General features: G+C 36.2%; 1 protein-coding gene across 1 annotated transcript in view; it reads right to left on the bottom strand.

Annotated features, from left to right (window-relative positions):
- LOC145768867 (neurobeachin-like protein 1) overlaps window positions 1-13,602 on the bottom strand; it is a 52,020-nt gene extending 38,418 nt beyond the window's left edge. The window contains 18 exon segments of the mRNA XM_082580474.1: window positions 1,432-1,550; window positions 1,828-1,932; window positions 2,902-3,053; window positions 3,225-3,330; window positions 3,844-3,935; window positions 4,506-4,608; window positions 4,761-4,852; window positions 6,218-6,328; window positions 6,752-6,842; window positions 7,438-7,594; window positions 8,357-8,495; window positions 8,588-8,632; window positions 8,872-9,013; window positions 9,280-9,361; window positions 9,705-9,811; window positions 10,130-10,198; window positions 12,322-12,417; window positions 13,531-13,602. Of these exon segments, the coding sequence (XP_082436600.1) occupies window positions 1,432-1,550; window positions 1,828-1,932; window positions 2,902-3,053; window positions 3,225-3,330; window positions 3,844-3,935; window positions 4,506-4,608; window positions 4,761-4,852; window positions 6,218-6,328; window positions 6,752-6,842; window positions 7,438-7,594; window positions 8,357-8,495; window positions 8,588-8,632; window positions 8,872-9,013; window positions 9,280-9,361; window positions 9,705-9,811; window positions 10,130-10,198; window positions 12,322-12,417; window positions 13,531-13,602 (1,880 nt within the window).
- Window positions 13,603-19,192: the final 5,590 nt, after the last annotated feature.

Genomic DNA, 19,192 nt, shown 5'->3' with positions numbered 1-19,192 from the left:
TTCGCATATAAGTTTGCTCTGTGGTAAGTGTGCTGCGTTTTATTTATTTAGTACAAGCATGCTGAAAAAGTTAGAGAACCACTGAATTAGGTTCAAGACAGTCAGGTTAAAATGATTTCATAAACGGTAAACAATAAGCATGAATGCCCAAAAAGCTACCAATAAGTACGCAGCTTCCGTTAACAGTCTACAGGTATAGTGTAGCTTTTTCTTGTTGAACCATAGGTACACGAAGCCCAGCGATGCAATCAATTTTAACATATTTAAGTTTATTATAATAATAATTATAGAAGCCAAAAAAGAACACTACATAGAAACAAATTTAATTTATATATTTACTGTAATACTTAACCATTGTATTTTGTTTAGATGTAAAAGTACTGTATGTTATTCCTGAAGAGGACATCTTGTGATGTCGAAAACGTTCGTAATTTGTTTCTATGTAATTTTCTTTTTTGACTTGTGTAAATATTATTGCAATAAACTTAAATGTGTTAAATTTGATTGCCTGGCTGGGCTTCGCGTGTCTATAGTCTATGACAGGGATGGCCAAATAATTTTGGCCATGATCCACTACCGGCAAATCTGAGAACTTAGTGATCCACAATGAGCTGAAGACGACACCCAGCGGCGGGGGGTCTGGGGGGCCTTCCCCAGAAAATTTTTTAAAATTACTTTAAATTCGGTGCATTCTGAGAGCATTTTCAACAAAAATGTGGGTATAAATATTCCTGTAACATAGTGCTGTCCGGTGGCATAGCAAAAGGATAAGATCATGTTTTCTTGGGCATTTTTCGGTAATAAAGCTAAGTCTCTATGTTTTCTTGTTGCTAATTCCTGGCTGAGATATTCGAATGTTTGGTATTGGCAAAACTCGCTCTTTTAATGCAGTTTCGTGTAAAATTAGGCAAACTTTGTTTTAGAGACATAGAAACTGAAAGCATCATTCTCAATATCGTGATTCGTGATGTCACACGCGTGCCAAAGGGGAGGGTTGTAACCCCCAAAACCCCCCCTTGGCTACGCCACTGGCTGAAGATGTGCATTTTTCCTTTTGTATCATACAAAAAAGATGGAATTATTTGGGTACATCTAAAACAAGGCGTCAAGATACGATATATACATAATTTGATTAAAAATCAGTGAATGAGTGTGCTGTAATGAACAGGTCTGGTATTAGAGAGAAAAAATGATGAGTGGGCTTTGATTTTACAATACTATCGAAACGTGGTTTCCTGTTACTTACAGCGATTTTTACGAGTTCATGAAGATGAATATTTAAAAAAAAAGTAAAAAAATTAGCAATTTTTAAAATAAATACTTTGAAGTTTTTTTCAGAGCCAACTTGAAAGATCCACAAAAAAAGTTGAAAAGATCCGGAACCGGATCGCGATCCGCCATTTGGCCATGCCTGGTCTATGATATATTCACCTGTATAGCTGGCGTCTTTTTCTTGAATTCTTTTTGTGAGGAAAATATTCGAGACAGACCCACACATGCACAGTAAATCCAGGGCCACCCCATTTGTTAATAGTGGGTGCAGTTATGCCCTGGAAAATTTGGTTTGGGTATTATAAAGAGAGTAAGAAACTACTACAGAACCCAATACAATAAAACAAGGCGGCTAAAGCAACTTCTTGCAGCTGGGGATTTCTTTTATAATGGTGGATGTGTTTGATAAAGGAATGACCCGACCTGGTGTCGAACCCAGAACCCTTTACCGTAGAATTCAGATACAGTCATTCTATCCGCTAAGCCAATTGCAACTACAAAATTGAAATAAAAACACACAAAAATACTTGATAGGTGAAAGTAAAACACACTGACCGAGGTTTCCCCTTGCAAATCGAAGAAATATGCAGGCGTGACGTCACACTTGTTTCTGGCCGCCATTACGGAGAGGCTTTGAAGCAAGTTGTTGAAATATTTGTTCTGAAATAAAGTTTGGTTTAAGTTGTAAGTATGACTGTGGAAATGTGAAGTTGCAGGTCCAATGATAAAGCCTGCAAATTAAACCTATTGACGTTACATTCTACAGACGTTGAATCAACGTAAAAAAGCGATTGATTTGCTGCTTGGGATGCAAGATAATTTGCATAAATTTTAAGCAATTTCAAATTTATCACAAACGCAAAACCAACGGATTACAAGAACGCTTTTCAGTCGAAATAAAATGAACCTTATGGAAGTGAGGTGGTAGGAGTGAGGCGAATGGAGTGAGGTGGTATGGGCATGTTTTGAGAAGGGATGAAGATGATGTTTTGAGAAGAGCGCTGGAGTTGCGAGTGGAGGGTCGGAGAAAACAAGGAAGACCAAAGAAAACATGGAAAAAGCAAGTTGAGGAAGAAAGCAGCAAGGTGGGCTTGACAAGAGAGGACGCGTTTGACAGATCGATGTGGAGGCAGGGTGTGAAGACGATTGCGGCACTTGGAGGTGAATCCGGCCACCCTCGGTAACGGGGACATCACCGGATAAAAACTGGACTACTACTACATGGAAGATGATATTTTACGAGTGAAACAGGCTGTTTACTTTAGTGTTTCTTTGATAAATAGTGATTCAATTCACTCGAAACTGATTTATAATGGTAAGTATCTATCTTACAAAATTAGTTTTTTTGCACTGATTCAACATCTTAAAACCATTTTTGTTAGCTGGGTGCAGTAGTTTCTCATTTTCAGCAAATCAAGACAAAAATGCAAACTTCATAAACAACTTGGCCATCTCAATGCAAATCTCCTTACTTCGGCAATAATTAATTCAACAAAGCGAACTAGCAGCATCAGTTTAAAACAGGTCGTTAGCATCTACTGTACATTGTGAAGTAATTCATCAAAGCTGGTCTCAAAAGCGATTCAACAAATGAAGCATATAATAAACAAACAAAACAACGGAACCAACCATATGTTGATGTGTTGAGGAATCTTGCCGCAATAGTTCGAGAAATGCGAGAGTTTGTTTGTGAGTGAAGGAGTATGATCCTAATGCCTCAATCAAACCAATGAGATTCAACACGGTTTGTTGATACAGGTCAGGGTTGTTGACAAGACAAGCTGAAACAAAACAAATTTTTCTTTCCACGACCCATGTACTCAAACGAAGACTTATTACAGCAGAACCTGCCTATAGTGACACCTGAAAAAAATTTCCAAAAAGTGTCACTATAGCAAAATGTCACTATAGATACCTATTGTTTGAAACGGAAATATTAGTATAGTTCTTACCTATAATTTTTTTGACAAGCTTACAGTGACAGGCGATAATTTTATTCCTCACACACGAAGTGAATATACTGGTAAGAATAGAGGAAAGCCAAGTTTGCTGTTCAACCTGTGAGCATGATATAACTTGTGTCACTGCAGAAAATATACGATTTTGATGAACTGTCAGATTCTTCCTAATACATGTTGCATCAAGCACAAATTCGGACTCAAGGAGTAAAAAAAAAATCACAAATTGGAAAGGAATTCTTTTGAACAATTCCGTTACAGAATAAAACAACTTAAGAGTTTAAAGATTAGGTACAATTTAAGAATTTATCTTTTTATCGCCTAAACAAATGTATTTAAAAGTGTTGCGGGGGACAAATCAGTAAAATAATAAGCAGCTCCAATGGACTGGACACTCCTCGCCATGCGTGGTGTCATCAAAGTCCTCCATATGGAAGAAAAAATGTCAAGAAGAAGATAAACAAAAACGTCTACACTACAGTGGATGGAAAGTTTAATGGTGAAATTGGGAAAGAAAACAACGATAGAGAGGCATGGAAGAATGATACAATACAAAATAACTTGCTGTTCAACAAAACATGAACATTGAACAACACTTCTCACGATCAAATACCTGCTGGATATCAGGAAGCCAATCAAATAGCATGAGAACAATAAAAACATTCTTTATAGGTTCGGGGTTCGTTAATACGTCCTCTACTTCAACTCCCTGCAATTGCGTCGGATGTGAATTCAGTGCAATTGTTTGTTAATGCATGCATACAAACGAGCGTATTTTATGAAACTACAAAGAGCAGTCACACAGGAGCGACGTAATGAATTGATATACGTTAACTATTATTAAACAGTAAGAATGCTTGGTGTATTGCATGAGGGTAATACTTGGTGGTATAAAAATATATTCTATTCAGTATTTCGTTGATACGGAATCAAATCCTTTCTCAGACAAGAAACAAAATAAACTACGTTTTAAACACACAGCAAGCTCGCTTCTTAGACACAAAAAATACAAATAGTTTTAAGTTGTGTACTCCGAAAGTAATAATTGCTCATCGCTTGATATAGTCTATCGCTTCAGCACTGCGAATGGTAACACAATCAAAACCAATGAAAAGAAATGAAAGTCGATGCACAGATCACGTTGCAAGCAAGATCCGATCATAGAGAAACTCATGAATACAAAACATAGTAAGATGCAGCAGTCCAAGCTTAACAACACCCACCCAGACAGCAAAATTTGTCATTTTGTTGTCTGAGAAGTGTGAACAAAACAACTGACCATGTTCAACAAGGCAGTCAATACGTCATTAGATGGAATGCAAATGGCTTTGAACTGTTCAAGCATGAAAGATGTGCCAAGCGTTTTGCTGTACAAATCCTGAACAAAAAAACAAACAAAAAACAACAAAAAATAAAACAAGTTATAAAAAAACAAGTTTTCGTGACACAGAAAAGATGCTTAAAAACGTAAAGACTGATAAATGACTTCATGCAAACATAATGAAACACAGCAAAGTGAATGATACTTACTTTGGCACTCATAGACCCAGCAACAAGACAGTTAACAATGTTTGTGAATTGAACGGCAAAATTGTCCCCATTTTTTTCATCAACTTTAGGATCTGAAAGAACGAAATTTGACGTTGAACATGCAACTTTTGTTTGACTTTCTGGAAGACTTAGTCTTTGTCGAGAAAAGAAAACCACAACTGCACACCATGAGAGGATCTTTTTCCCATTTACTGGTGTTACATATTTTGATACACACTGACGTCATTCATACAAAAAGAGAACGTTTAAAATTGAAATGCCAAAATGTTTCCAGTGATTCGACATCATTGAATTAAGTTTCAAAACCATGGCAAAATCTTTTTACCGCATTCAAATCATAAATACTTTTACAGTGATTTTTATTGAACTTGTGCAGTCAATTTTAATTTGAAATTTAGAACCGTGTTGAAATGTTTGACAGGCGAACTCCCTCAAACACGTAATATCTTGTTTTATCTATTTTACGCTGATTCAACGTCTGCATACGTTGAAATAATGCAAAAACGGTTGATTTGCTGTCAGGGTTGTTTTTCTCTTTTGCTTCAGCAGCTCGTCGAAAAACATGATTTAAATGAGCCATGAGCGACACTTTTGACTATGAAGCCAGGCAATCAAACCGAGATGGTAAATTCGCGCACAACAGAAGTCGACAAAACTTGTAAATGTCTTTGCTAGCAAATCTCGAGCTCCAAACGAAAGTTATGTCTTCATCGAAAAAAGCTTTCTTTTCAATTTGTATTATATACAACTACCGCAATTAAAAATGACTTATAAGATCGAATGTATTCACTTCTCATACAAAATAGGGTTTAGAGAATTGGGAAATTACGAAAGCATGGAGACCCAGACTGCTGTTACAGTTAATCTCACCGGCCAAATCATTGGATAAAAGTTGTCTAAAATTTACACAAAGCCTGACTTGATGCTGTTCTGTCAGTCATCTATCTATTCGCATCACAAAATACAGTTGAAAAGAATTGCAATTTTGTCGTGGTTGTTCACTCGCAAGAATTCCCAGCTAGCCATCAACTTTTTCTTTGTTGCCATATCCAGACTTGCGCCCGGTGGTTGAAGATTTAGATCAAGTGAACCGGAAGGCGAGGAAGCCAATCTTCCTGTTCATCTTCAGGCATGCATTCAAGCGTCTTGCTAAATGCACAGCCGTATGCTCTTAAGCGGTGTCGAACCGGTGTCCTTTCGAGTACCGAACTAGACCTCTCACCACTCGACTATGCAAGTGCCCTTGACTGGTGTCGAACCGACGTCCCTCTGAGCGTTGTGAAGGTTTACTCACTATTGGGGCAACACAGCCAGCCATGACCTATGCTTCATTTAACAAGGCTTATTTTCAGTGGTGCAATTAATTTTCTTGGCTATCACACTGGTACAATTTTTTTCTTATACAAATTTAGTTTCGATGTCTGGATTGTATTTACTTGATCTAAAGTTGGCCAGGACTTCTTTGAGGCGCTCTAAGCATCCGTGCTGGAGTAACATCATCTGCAAAGCCGCTCTGTCTCCAGTGTTCAAAATCTCAGGAATAAAACCTGATACGAAAAGGAAACAATGTTAATTTCTCAATCGTACAAACAAAATTGAAACTCGGGTGTTGAAATAGCAATGTAAAAATTTTGACAAGAAAACACAACTAAACACAATTCACATAATTTGTATTTTTCTGTCATCGAAGTTCTCAATTTTGGATACGATACGTACATAAAGGGGATGAATTCATTGAATCAAGGACGCTAGACTGTGCGTTAAATGCACAGATTTCGTTCCAAAATAGTTGGTTTGGTAAATGCGTGTTTAAAAAATAAACAAAAGAAAAGGTTGAGAAACACTCAACTAGTTTGATACGAATGAAGCAAAAAAAAAAATCTTAATTAGTCACGAACACAAAAGCTACCGCAGGAAACATAAGTAGTCCTAATGGACACTTGATCTTTTCAATTTCAACATCAACTCACTTATCATGAGCAACTGCATGTCAGGATTTATGCCAGCTTCTGATAGTAGTTTCAAATATTCCCCAACAACGGCCTTCACGTCCAGTTGGCACTGAATGCAGAGGAATGACGTCACACAGTTTGTAGCTAGCTACATTTCCTTGTATTGCAAAAAAAAGTTTGAAGGTTTGGCTTTCATACAAAAGTGAAGAGATAAGCAGTGGAAATGATATTTAATGAAATCGTACATAGGGTATGTATTCTATTCCATTCCAAAAATTGTGTTTTGCATTATTTCAACATCGCTAGACGCTGAAGCGACGTAAAAGTTTTCCAATGTTACATTGCCAACCTGTGGTGGTAAAAGATTGGAACCTTAGCTTCAACAGCTCAAGACAAATTCGCAACTAACTGGTCGAAAGACATCAGCAATTAAAAATGGTAGCCACCAAGTGTGTTCTTTCTTGCATGAAGCAGTGAAATTAAGTCGGGGCTGTAAACATTCATCAGCAAACAACACCGTAATACCACGAGCAACAACATAGACAAACGTAAGCACGAACTCTGTAATTTGTGTTTCTCTGTGCAAATTTATCTGCTTAAAGTCACAGGAAAATCTGTCAACATGATTATAAAAGAGAGGTATCAAGAAAGTCTGTTGATCACTTACTATCAAATTACAAAAAAAATAAGCTCAAGAACCGTACTTGACCAGGCCCAGAGTTGTGTAGAGTGTGAACCATGGTGACAAGAAGACGCAGCACCAGCCTGATGCTTTCGTCATGCGTGCATTCGGTCGGATGGGGGTACTCTTGAGTAGTAGAGGGACCATTTGCGTTGTGTTGTATGTACTGCGATAAATATCTACACAAAACATAAAAATATACAAGTTTTTTCTGTGTAGCCAAACCCAAGGTAGTCAGGTAGAAGCTGTTTTATGAGATACGTAGCGCCCAACTGTGAAAGAAAAACAATCTGTAACACAAAGGTTGATTGCTTCAACGAAGCTTCATTCTGGCAATTCCAACGGGTTGTTGATACAATATACAGCTTTAATTTATAACTAATGGAAAATTACATACAAATGAAATCCATTCTCTTACAAAGGCAATACGATGGAACATTACTTTTTGCCAATGAGCACTTCAAGTGTAGTGCCAACTACTAGCTGGCATGCGCTAACAATTGCAAATACCGGAAAGTCACTACTTTCAGCTATTCATGATGCGTTGGGGGGTATACATCAAGATTCTATCATTTACTTTTCTAGCAATATTTAAGGTCCAAAGTGGTGAGTACAAAGTCTTTAATGCTTATATAGTTGCAACTTGTAAACCACAACTATTGCAATAAAATGTAACCGTTAAAATGTGAAAGTTATACGCATAAAGTAATGGCTACCATTCGCTCTGATCGGTGCTCTTCAATTATGAGGAATGCTACATTTCGATCAATTCCGGCAAGATTTTTGTTTCTTCTTCAAGCGAAAACTACCTGAACTTACTGACAAGGTAACTCCTCAACTAAGCATCGATATTGAATGTGTGTTTTTTGTTTTGTAACAGCGTTGCATGTTCGTGAAAACAACACAAACGCAGACTGTTTAGTTGGGGAATAATAACTCACTTCAGTAAAATTTCAAGTGTAGTTGACGAAGTGGCGAGAAGAGCGTTTCTTTGGTCGCCGCTCAAGATTGCACCAAGCATGCGCAACAGCTGCTGTTGTAAAGCCATGCTGAGGTGGGTCGTATGGATCTGTAGTGTTTCTGAATATTTTTTTAAACTTATTAATGAAAACTTTTTATTGAAGCGATTTTAACAAACTTGTTGTTTAAGCTAAAAGTTATAAACTGTTTACCATAAAAGAAAGGAATAACTTCGACATTGAGAAGTGGGGTGATGTCTGAAGGTGTTGACGAGATTAACCTGTCAAAAGACAATAGGAAAGTGATGTTTGTTTGAATTGAAACAATCACAGTTTAAACAATAAGCGTTAAGCAGTATGAAAAAAATTGCAAAAAATAAGTAAGTCTAGCTTGACTCTTAAACTTTTATCGCTTTCAATCTATCTTCAAGGGCTGTATATGCGTTTGGCGTGTGCCCTTGCTTCTGCAATGTAACGAGTTTTTCTAACTGTGTTACTTGGATATGTCACTCACTTTTTCTGCTTTTTCTTAAACGCAAAACAAGGGTCGTATAGACATTCAACGAAGTGGAACGTGTTCTCCAAAAACCGTTCCAAGATGCTTTTGTCCCGTTCCTTGATGGGGTCGCCTTTCTTCAACTAAATAACCAGCAAAGGTAATCGTCTACTTGAAAACTATCATCAAATAAAAATGGTCCAGCAATCATATGAAATTATATACTTGGGCAAGTGTCTATCGAGTGGCATACAAAACATATATATGTATGAAAAACATATCATATCGTGCATTTGTCTGCATAAAAAACGGTCCATATTTAAGCATATTACACGAAAAATAAGTGTTATGGTCATATGGTGGAATTACAAATAATCAAAAAATCTTTTAAAAAGAAGTCTTTACTTACCATCAAGATAACTTGGGACGCGATAGCCACCACATGTTCAATTAAACTGGAAGATAAACTCCGGAGCGATTTATCTTTGGTTCTGAAAGCAGTCGTAAGATCCCATTCATGACTTTGTATGACTTAACCTTTTGTATATGTACCATGAAAAGAAAACGATTTCAACAAAAACACACTTGAGCGAAATGCTCTAGTTTATTCGTGTAGCCTACTTAAAATGTGTAATACGTACTGAAATATGCTATAAACAATAAACATAACACATGTTATGATAAAAATACATACAAAATGCATGTGTACATATACAAGAAATACAATATTTCTTTCAACAAAATAGTGCACTATGAAAATCCGCCAGTAAAGATCAAGTCTTGGTCATTATATAATCAAATACAAAACGATGTACTGTGTTCAAGTAAATCTACCTGCAGACAACAATAAGTGCTTGTACCAGATAAGTAGCAAGTTTTATGCTGGATATGTTGAGGTCCGGACACTGGTGTTGCAAAGTCATAAGTTGTTTCTGAATAACCTAGAACAGTATTGAATAAAAACAACAACATTGTGAAATGATCGCGTAAGAATTTCTTTGAGCAAAGTTAAGGGCATAATAAATCAATGATTTTTACATAAACAATGAAACATAGATTCAAGGTTCATTCTGATAGAACCATTGAGTACCGGTATCCTATTAAAATAATTAAAACAAGTTACTACGGCGCAGAAATAAACATGAGTACAGATTTACTAGCACATAAATATGAGAATACAATGCATGGATTGGACATCTTACAATTCTCCAGGCTTGTCAACATAATTTACAAAACCACAATTTTTTAGTATTTCACACCTGAATCAGCAGGCTGGGAAGATGGTCCAGAACAACGCTTCCATCTGACTGTACATGGTAGCATGACGACTGAGCTCTATTAACCTACATGTGAATATCATTATTATCATAGGCGTAGAGTTTTAGAAATTACCGGGGGTGCAGTTATATCAGAATATTGTATCACACGCATAAACATCAAATACCGTATATACCCGAGTATAGGTCGAGATTTTTCGCAAGTGATTTTCACCTTAAAAAGCAGGTTCGACTTATAGACTACACGGGACAAGCTGTTGTCTCCAGCTCGACAGCCTTCAAAATTAATGCATTTTTGCTACAGAAAAATCATTGCCGACGTAGATTACGGGTTGTGAAATGGCGTCGGCCGAAGTAAAAGTTTTAAATACATTTATTTGCAGTGATTCAAATTTAATGATTTCTTGTCAATTCTAAACTTTATACACTTGTTAACCGATCAATTTTGTATTTTTGCGTGTGGGATATAATCGTTCTTATTACGTAACATTCCATGATCGTTGAAGTCGATGTCAAACCTTAGCGGCCGCATAAAACAACGATGTCAGGTTGGCTAGGACTAGGTGATAATAGCGGTAAGAGACCTCGTTACTGCAGGCAATATCTGCGACCAAGACTATTAAACACCTTTTCTTTTATCGGTTTTCGATTTAATTCTCACACATTGCAAACTATCTTTGCTTCAAGAACATCGTGGGGAGCCATAATATTTGGGAGCAAGTCTTTTAGGCGCTGACAATTAGGCGCTGGTCTAATAGGCGCGCACACTGTGGCGTCTGGATATTTAGGTGCGGAGCACTGTGGCGCCCGGTCATTTAGGTGCTATTCCTAGTAAAGTCTGTAGATTGTAACAGCTTGGCAGCTTTCCAGAAAATTATATCATGGCTTCCGTGAGTGAAGCTGCTTAAACCGGCAATGCTTTTCACATAAAATGTTATATTGAACAGAAAAATATATTGTTGTTTTATTGATTTATTATTGTTTTATTTGTTGTTAGTCCAGGTTTGCGTTGGTGAAAGCTTTATCAATAAATTATTCAAGCTTCCGAACATTATTGGAAGTAATCCTACGGAAGTATCCCTACGTCGTAAATCATGGCAGATCCATAGTCTTTGCCTGTCCTTTTTTGGCACGGTAATAATATAATACTTTGTGTGAAAATCATTGCTGGTTCAAGCAGCTTCACCCATACATTTTTCTGTTTAATATAATATTTTGTGTGAAAAAGCATTGCCGGTTTAAGCAGCTTCACTCACGGAAGCCATGACATATTTTTCTGTTCAATTTAACATTTTGTGTGAAAAAGCATTGCCGGTTTAAGCAACTTCACTCACTGAAGCCATGACCAACAACGCACACGCATTAACAAAACAACATATTTTTCTGTTCAATATAATATTTTGTGTGAAAAGCATTGCCCTACGCCCCTACCTGCCAAGCTGATACAATCTGCAGACTTTACTAGGAATAGCACCTAAATGACCGGGCACCACAGTGCTCCGCACCTAAATATCCAGACGCCACAGTGTGCGCGCCTATTAGACCAGCGCCTAACTGTCAGCGCCTAACTGTCAGCGCCTAATAGACGTGGACCCTAATATTTGGCTGGCCTAGTTTTGTTTGGGTTCATCCACTCAGGTCAGAAGTTACAGTTTTTCCTTTGAACTACTGAATAAGCTTTTTCACTCGAGATAAACAATTGCTGGCGGACATTAGCCCATTTTTTTACATTAATTCAATGTCTGCCAGTGTTGAATGTCCATGTGTTAATGAGCAGATTTCGATTCTCGTGCTCTGATAACAAAACAATGCGTTCTGTTGAATCATAATTGATCTCACTGCGGGAAGACCATGTTGAAAATAGTGCGTCTAATTTAGCGGGTTTACTTATTATTGCCGTGAATAGTGTCACGTGACTATTCCAGCAGCGTAAGGTACTGTACGCTCTGCTTTAGAATTTCCTCACCCTATGTCAATACCGACAAGAGCAGGGGGTGCGCCGCACCCCTGCACCCCCTTACTCTACGCCAGTGATTATTATTATTAATTATTAGCAAACTTTACTAACGGAACTTTTAATAAAAAAAAATCAATCAATAAGGAATGAAACCATTCAATACTATTTTCAAAATACAACAAGATCTAAATTACTGATACAGCCTGGAATTGCTTACATCGCCTTCTTTTGTCACATTCTTCTCAAAAAACAAAAGATCTGTTAACTGTTGGTACACACCAACAAACTCTTCTAAGTACTGCAGTAGACATGACTTGCTTTGGTCAACCTGGTCAGACAAAAACAATAAAGCAAAATCAGGTATGATAAGAGTTACTATGAAAACAACAGTATTGCTATGGTTTTTTTTAAGGCTGTGGCTATATTTAGTTATTTACACTATATATTTACACTACATGTAATGATGTAACCATGGCATTAAGTGTGGAAAAATAGCCACTTTCTTTTTTTAAACATCCCATTATCCAATCCAGCAAAACTATAAAACAACAAAACAGTTTTCTCAGTAGGTGTACTACTGTTGTACAGCCAAAGCTGACTTGGAGACTTTGTAAGGTCTTTCGCTTCCTTCTTCTCTCATTTCACCACGTAATGTATAAGTGCATTGTCATGACATTTTGAGAAATAAATAAACCAGTGATTTGATTTACAGAAGTACAAATTTTGCCAGAAAGTAACAGTAAACTCTTAACTTCACCATCAGACCTTCATCGGATTTATATAGGGTCGATGTGGGTACTTACGACCATCACGGTAATTGCGTTCACTTCACAAATTTGTAAATATTTTACATTTCAAAATAATTTGACAGAAAAAATTTAACAGAAGTTTTATTTATCAATAATGTTATCACAACTTGTGAAACTTTTAATGTTCTTTTTGTTTTGTTTTCCTGTTGTACCGTAATGCTCTTTTTACGCTTTAATGTAATGTTCTCTATTACGTTTTTAGAAAAAACATTTTTTACAAAAAAAAATCAAAAACGGCATTCTGACATTCAAGCAACATAAAAACAAATATGTCAACGAGAAGTTACATTATATATTTACCATACATTTTTTACATTGCATTATTTACTATACCAAGCATTTTTTACGGATTGATTTATTAGGCAAATCACGCACAATTATTCCATCCATCACGATGATAGTGGTGTTTGGATGCATTTTGGAATTAAAACAGCAATCACAAAAAGCGCTTTAAAATTTTAATACACACAACAATATCACCAAACTATTACCATGTTTAAGAGTATGAAAATATCTTTCTAAAAAATGGTCACAAATATACAAATAGACCAGTAGATACCAATAACAAATTAAAGAGTTTACAAGCCATCTAGTAGTAACGGCAATTAAACACTTACCCTTGATCTGCTTGAAGAAGTATACAAAGTCCATAGTTCATTGAGATAATGGTGGGCATCCTGGGCAGCCATAGAATAGAACAGCTTTGTAGTATATATATTATTTTATAGGTTTCATCCGCAATATGCAATCATAACAAGATTCAATTTTGAGAAATTGCAATTGTGCACAACATTTTTAGAATCAATGGATTATATGATAACAATCAAGCTGCAAAAAAATTGTCATGTTGTTAAATTGATATCATAAGTCATCACCTAATCTAACAATTAGCCCACTTTAAGTAAAGATTAACGCTATATTTAACTTTTTTTTTTCAATATTACTGTTTGAAGTTTTTGGTTTAGTAGGTTGATTGGCTAAAGAACGTTTTGTGAAAGTAGGAACAAATCAGTGACTGACTAATCCAATACAGCCAAGAACTCACTCAGCAAGCTCTTTTTAATTGAACAAACGTATAGGCTACTTATAAGGTTAGATTATACTTGAAAAGTTAGAATGGATACGGTACCGTAGGTTGTGTGAAGATGAGGTGCAAGACAATGCTCTACTACTCTTGATAAAAACACATTTCCACAGGACATTATGCACGCTGAGTACAACCAAGTTACTTCTATCATAACTTGTTCTGATTAGCTACGTTAGTAGACTACTTAGTACTTACACTGAAATTGCGGTAATATTTTGTAAACTAAACTATGATTGATCAGCTACAACTCATTATACAAGATAAAACTCTTTAGCCTATCCGAAAAAAAATTCAGTGTGTAGTTTTAAACCATTAAGCTATATTTGTATGTTAAAGTCTTGCAAATTCAATAAAATTTTTGTATTTCGGTTCTTACTTCCATTTGGGTGCAATGCATCCCTCCCATTTAGTGCTTTTATAACTGAGCACTGGCTCAAACATAAGGTTGCTGTATTTTTCTGACAGTTTAAGCGTAGTGAAAGCCATGGCCATACACCAAGAAAAATTGCGTTTGCTTTAACAAACCACAAACTTAATTAAAAGAAAAAACACGATTGGTCAGAGTTGCTGTCGCTCCTATTCTTAGGTTCCAATTTCAACTTACAGTTCCTCTATTTCCACCCAGCATTCCAGCAGTGGTCGGCCAGTGCTTTCACAGCTGACTGGTTGAAGTGCAAACCACCGTCATTCTGGCAGAATAATTCTGCGCGATCCGCCTAAAAAATGATCCGTAAAAATTTGCGCGATAAGCAATGCGATGAAAGTAGCAACACTCGGAAGCTGATAAAATCACTTCTCGTTACCACATCAAAGCAAATCTTATATTTTTTCCATAGCCAAATGAACAGTGAACACAGAAATTTAAATAAAAAACTCGACTTGTCAAAGATAAAGCAACTGCAATTGCGAAAAGTTAGACAAAAAATCGTATCTATTAAGACTGCTAAATGTGATATGGCAAGAAAAGTAAGCATCACAAAAACGACTATAAAAATACTTTCCCGAAATATTTTTCGGAATTTTATTTGTGAATCGTGTTCTGAATTAAATTTCCTTTCCAGGGGTGTCAATTTCGTGGTGGGGCAGACGAAGGAAACGCGAGCAGAATGGTTTAAAAATGGAAGAAATGTCTTACGTATTTAAAAACAAATAGAGATTTTAACGTTTATAGATGCCTTCAATTGAGCATCTATAAAAATATTTTCCCGAAATATTTTTCGGAATTTTATTTTTGACTCGTGTTCTGAATTAAATTTCCTTTCCAGGGGTGGCAAGCTCGTGGTGGGGCAGACGAAGGAAACGCGAGCAGAATGGTTTAAAAATGGAAGAAATGTCTTGCGTATTAAAAAAATAAATAGAGATTTTAACGTTGATAAACGCCTTCAATTAGGCGTCTATAAAAATACTTTCCCGATATATTTTTCGGAATTTTATTTTTGAATCGTGTTCAGAATTAAATTTCCTTTCCAGGGCTGGCAAGCTCGTGGTGAGGCAGACGAAGGAAACGCGAGCAGAATGGTTTAAAAATGGAAAAAATGTCTTACGTATTTAAAAACAAATAGAGATTTTAACCTTAAAAGACGCCTTCAATTAGGCGTCTATAAAAATATTTTCCCGAAATATTTTTCGGAATTTTATTTTTGAATCGTGTTCAGAATTAAATTTCCTTTCCAGGAGTGGCAAGCTCGTGGTGGGGCAGACGAAGGAAACGCGAGCAGAATAGTTCAAAAATGGAAGAAATGTCTTGCGTATTTAAAAATAAATAGAGATTTTAACGTTTATAGACGCCTTCAATTGACCGTCTATAAAAATATTTTCCCGATATATTTTTCGGAATTTTATTTGTGAATCGTGTTCTGAATTAAATTTCCTTTCCAGGGGTGGCAAGCTGGTGGTGGGGCAGACGAAGGAAACGCGAGCAGAATGGTTTAAAAATGGAAGAAATGTCTTACGTATTTAAAAACAAATAGAGATTTCAACGTTAAAAGACGCCTTCAATTAGGCGTCTATAAAAATATTTTCCCGAAATATTTTTCGGAATTTTATTTTTGAATCGTGTTTAGAATTAAATTTCCTTTCCAGGGATGGCAAGCTCGTGGTGGGGCAGACGAAGGAAACGCGAGCAGAATGGTTTAAAAATGGAAGAAATGTCTTACGTATTTAAAAATAAATAGAGATTTTAACATTTATAGACGCCTTCAATTGACCGTCTATAAAAATATTTTCCCGAAATATTTTTCGGAATTTTATTTTTGAATCGTGTTCAGAATTAAATTTCCTTTCCAGGGGTGGCAAGCTCGTGGTGGGGCAGACGAAGGAAACGCGAGCAGAATAGTTTAAAAATGGAAGAAATGTCTTGCGTATTTAAAAATAAATAGAGATTTTAACGTTTATAGACGCCTTCAATTGACCGTCTATAAAAATATTTTCCCGAAATATTTTTCGGAATTTTATTTTTGAATCGTGTTCAGAATTAAATTTCCTTTCCAGGGGTGGCAAGCTCGTGGTGGGGCAGACGAAGGAAACGCGAGCAGAATAGTTTAAAAATGGAAGAAATGTCTTGCGTATTTAAAAATAAATAGAGATTTTAACGTTTATAGACGCCTTCAATTGACCGTCTATAAAAATATTTTCCCGAAATATTTTTCGGAATTTTATTTTTGAATCGTGTTCAGAATTAAATTTCCTTTCCAGGGGTGGCAAGCTCGTGGTGGGGCAGACGAAGGAAACGCGAGCAGAATAGTTTAAAAATGGAAGAAATGTCTTGCGTATTTAAAAATAAATAGAGATTTTAACGTTTATAGACGCCTTCAATTGACCGTCTATAAAAATATTTTCCCGATATATTTTTCGGAATTTTATTTGTGAATCGTGTTCAGAATTAAATTTCCTTTCCAGGGGTGGCAAACTGGTGGTGGGGCAGACGAAGGAAACGCGAGCAGAATGGTTTAAATATGAGGGAAATGTCTTACGTACTTAAAAACAAATAGAGATTTCAACGTTAAAAGACGCCTTCAATTAGGCGTCTATAAAAATACTTTCCCGAAATATTTTTCGGAATTTTATTTTTGAATCGTGTTCAGAATTAAATTTCCTTTCCAGGGATGGCAAGCTCGTGGTGGGGCAGACGAAGGAAACGCGAGCAGAATAGTTTAAAAATGGAAGAAATGTCTTGCGTACTTAAAAATAAATAGAGATTTTAACGTTTATAGACGCCTTCAATTGAGCGTCTATAAAAATATTTTCCCGAAATATTTTTCGGAATTTTATTTTTGAATCGTGTTCAGAATTAAATTTCCTTTCCAGGGGTGGCAAGCTCGTGGTGGGGCAGACGAAGGAAACGCGAGCAGAATAGTTTAAAAATGGAAGAAATGTCTTGCGTATTTAAAAATAATTAGAGATTTTAACGTTTATAGACGCCTTCAATTGAGCGTCTATAAAAATATTTTCCCGAAATATTTTTCGGAATTTTATTTTTGAATCGTGTTCAGAATTAAATTTCTTTTCCAGGGGTGGCAAGCTCGTGGTGGGGCAGACGAAGGAAACGCGAGCAGAATAGTTTAAAAATGGAAGAAATGTCTTGCGTATTTAAAAATAAATAGAGATTTTAACGTTTATAGACGCCTTCAATTGAGCGTCTATAAAAATATTTTCCCGAAATATTTTTCGGAATTTTATTTTTGAATCGTGTTCAGAATTAAATTTATTTTCCAGGGGTGGCAAGCTCGTGGTGGGGCAGACGAAGGAAACGCGAGCAGAATAGTTTAAAAATGGAAGAAATGTCTTGCGTATTTAAAAATAAATAGAGATTTTAACGTTTATAGACGCCTTCAATTGAGCGTCTATAAAAATATTTTCCCGAAATATTTTTCGGAATTTTATTTTTGAATCGTGTTCAGAATTAAATTTCCTTTCCAGGGGTGGCAAGCTCGTGGTGGGGCAGACGAAGGAAACGCGAGCAGAATAGTTTAAAAATGGAAGAAATGTCTTGCGTATTTAAAAATAAATAGAGATTTTAACGTTTATAGACGCCTTCAATTGACCGTCTATAAAAATATTTTCCCGATATATTTTTCGGAATTTTATTTGTGAATCGTGTTCTGAATTAAATTTCCTTTCCAGGGGTGGCAAGCTGGTGGTGGGGCAGACGAAGGAAACGCGAGCAGAATGGTTTAAAAATGGAAGAAATGTCTTACGTATTTAAAAACAAATAGAGATTTCAACCTTAAAAGACGCCTTCAATTAGGCGTCTATAAAAATATTTTCCCGAAATATTTTTCGGAATTTTATTTTTGAATCGTGTTCAGAATTAAATTTCCTTTCCAGGGGTGGCAAGCTCGTGGTGGGGCAGACGAAGGAAACGCGAGCAGAATAGTTTAAAAATGGAAGAAATGTCTTGCGTATTTAAAAATAAATAGAGATTTTAACGTTAAAAGACGCCTTCAATTGACCGTCTATAAAAATATTTTCCCGATATATTTTTCGGAATTTTATTTTTGAATCGTGTTCAGAATTAAATTTCCTTTCCAGGGGTGGCAAGCTCGTGGTGGGGCAGACGAAGGAAACGCGAGCAGAATAGTTTAAAAATGGAAGAAATGTCTTGCGTATTTAAAAATAAATAGAGATTTTAACGTTTATAGACGCCTTCAATTGAGCGTCTATAAAAATATTTTCCCGATATATTTTTCGGAATTTTATTTGTGAATCGTGTTCAGAATTAAATTTCCTTTCCAGGGGTGGCAAACTGGTGGTGGGGCAGACGAAGGAAACGCGAGCAGAATGGTTTAAATATGAGGGAAATGTCTTACGTACTTAAAAACAAATAGAGATTTCAACGTTAAAAGACGCCTTCAATTAGGCGTCTATAAAAATACTTTCCCGAAATATTTTTCGGAATTTTATTTTTGAATCGTGTTCAGAATTAAATTTCCTTTCCAGGGATGGCAAGCTCGTGGTGGGGCAGACGAAGGAAACGCGAGCAGAATAGTTTAAAAATGGAAGAAATGTCTTGCGTACTTAAAAATAAATAGAGATTTTAACGTTTATAGACGCCTTCAATTGAGCGTCTATAAAAATATTTTCCCGAAATATTTTTCGGAATTTTATTTTTGAATCGTGTTCAGAATTAAATTTCCTTTCCAGGGGTGGCAAGCTCGTGGTGGGGCAGACGAAGGAAACGCGAGCAGAATAGT

Source organism: Aplidium turbinatum, chromosome 4 (assembly GCF_918807975.1).
Source record: "Aplidium turbinatum chromosome 4, kaAplTurb1.1, whole genome shotgun sequence".
Lineage (NCBI taxonomy): Eukaryota > Metazoa > Chordata > Ascidiacea > Aplousobranchia > Polyclinidae > Aplidium > Aplidium turbinatum.
This window is presented reverse-complemented; position numbering and strand designations above follow the sequence as displayed.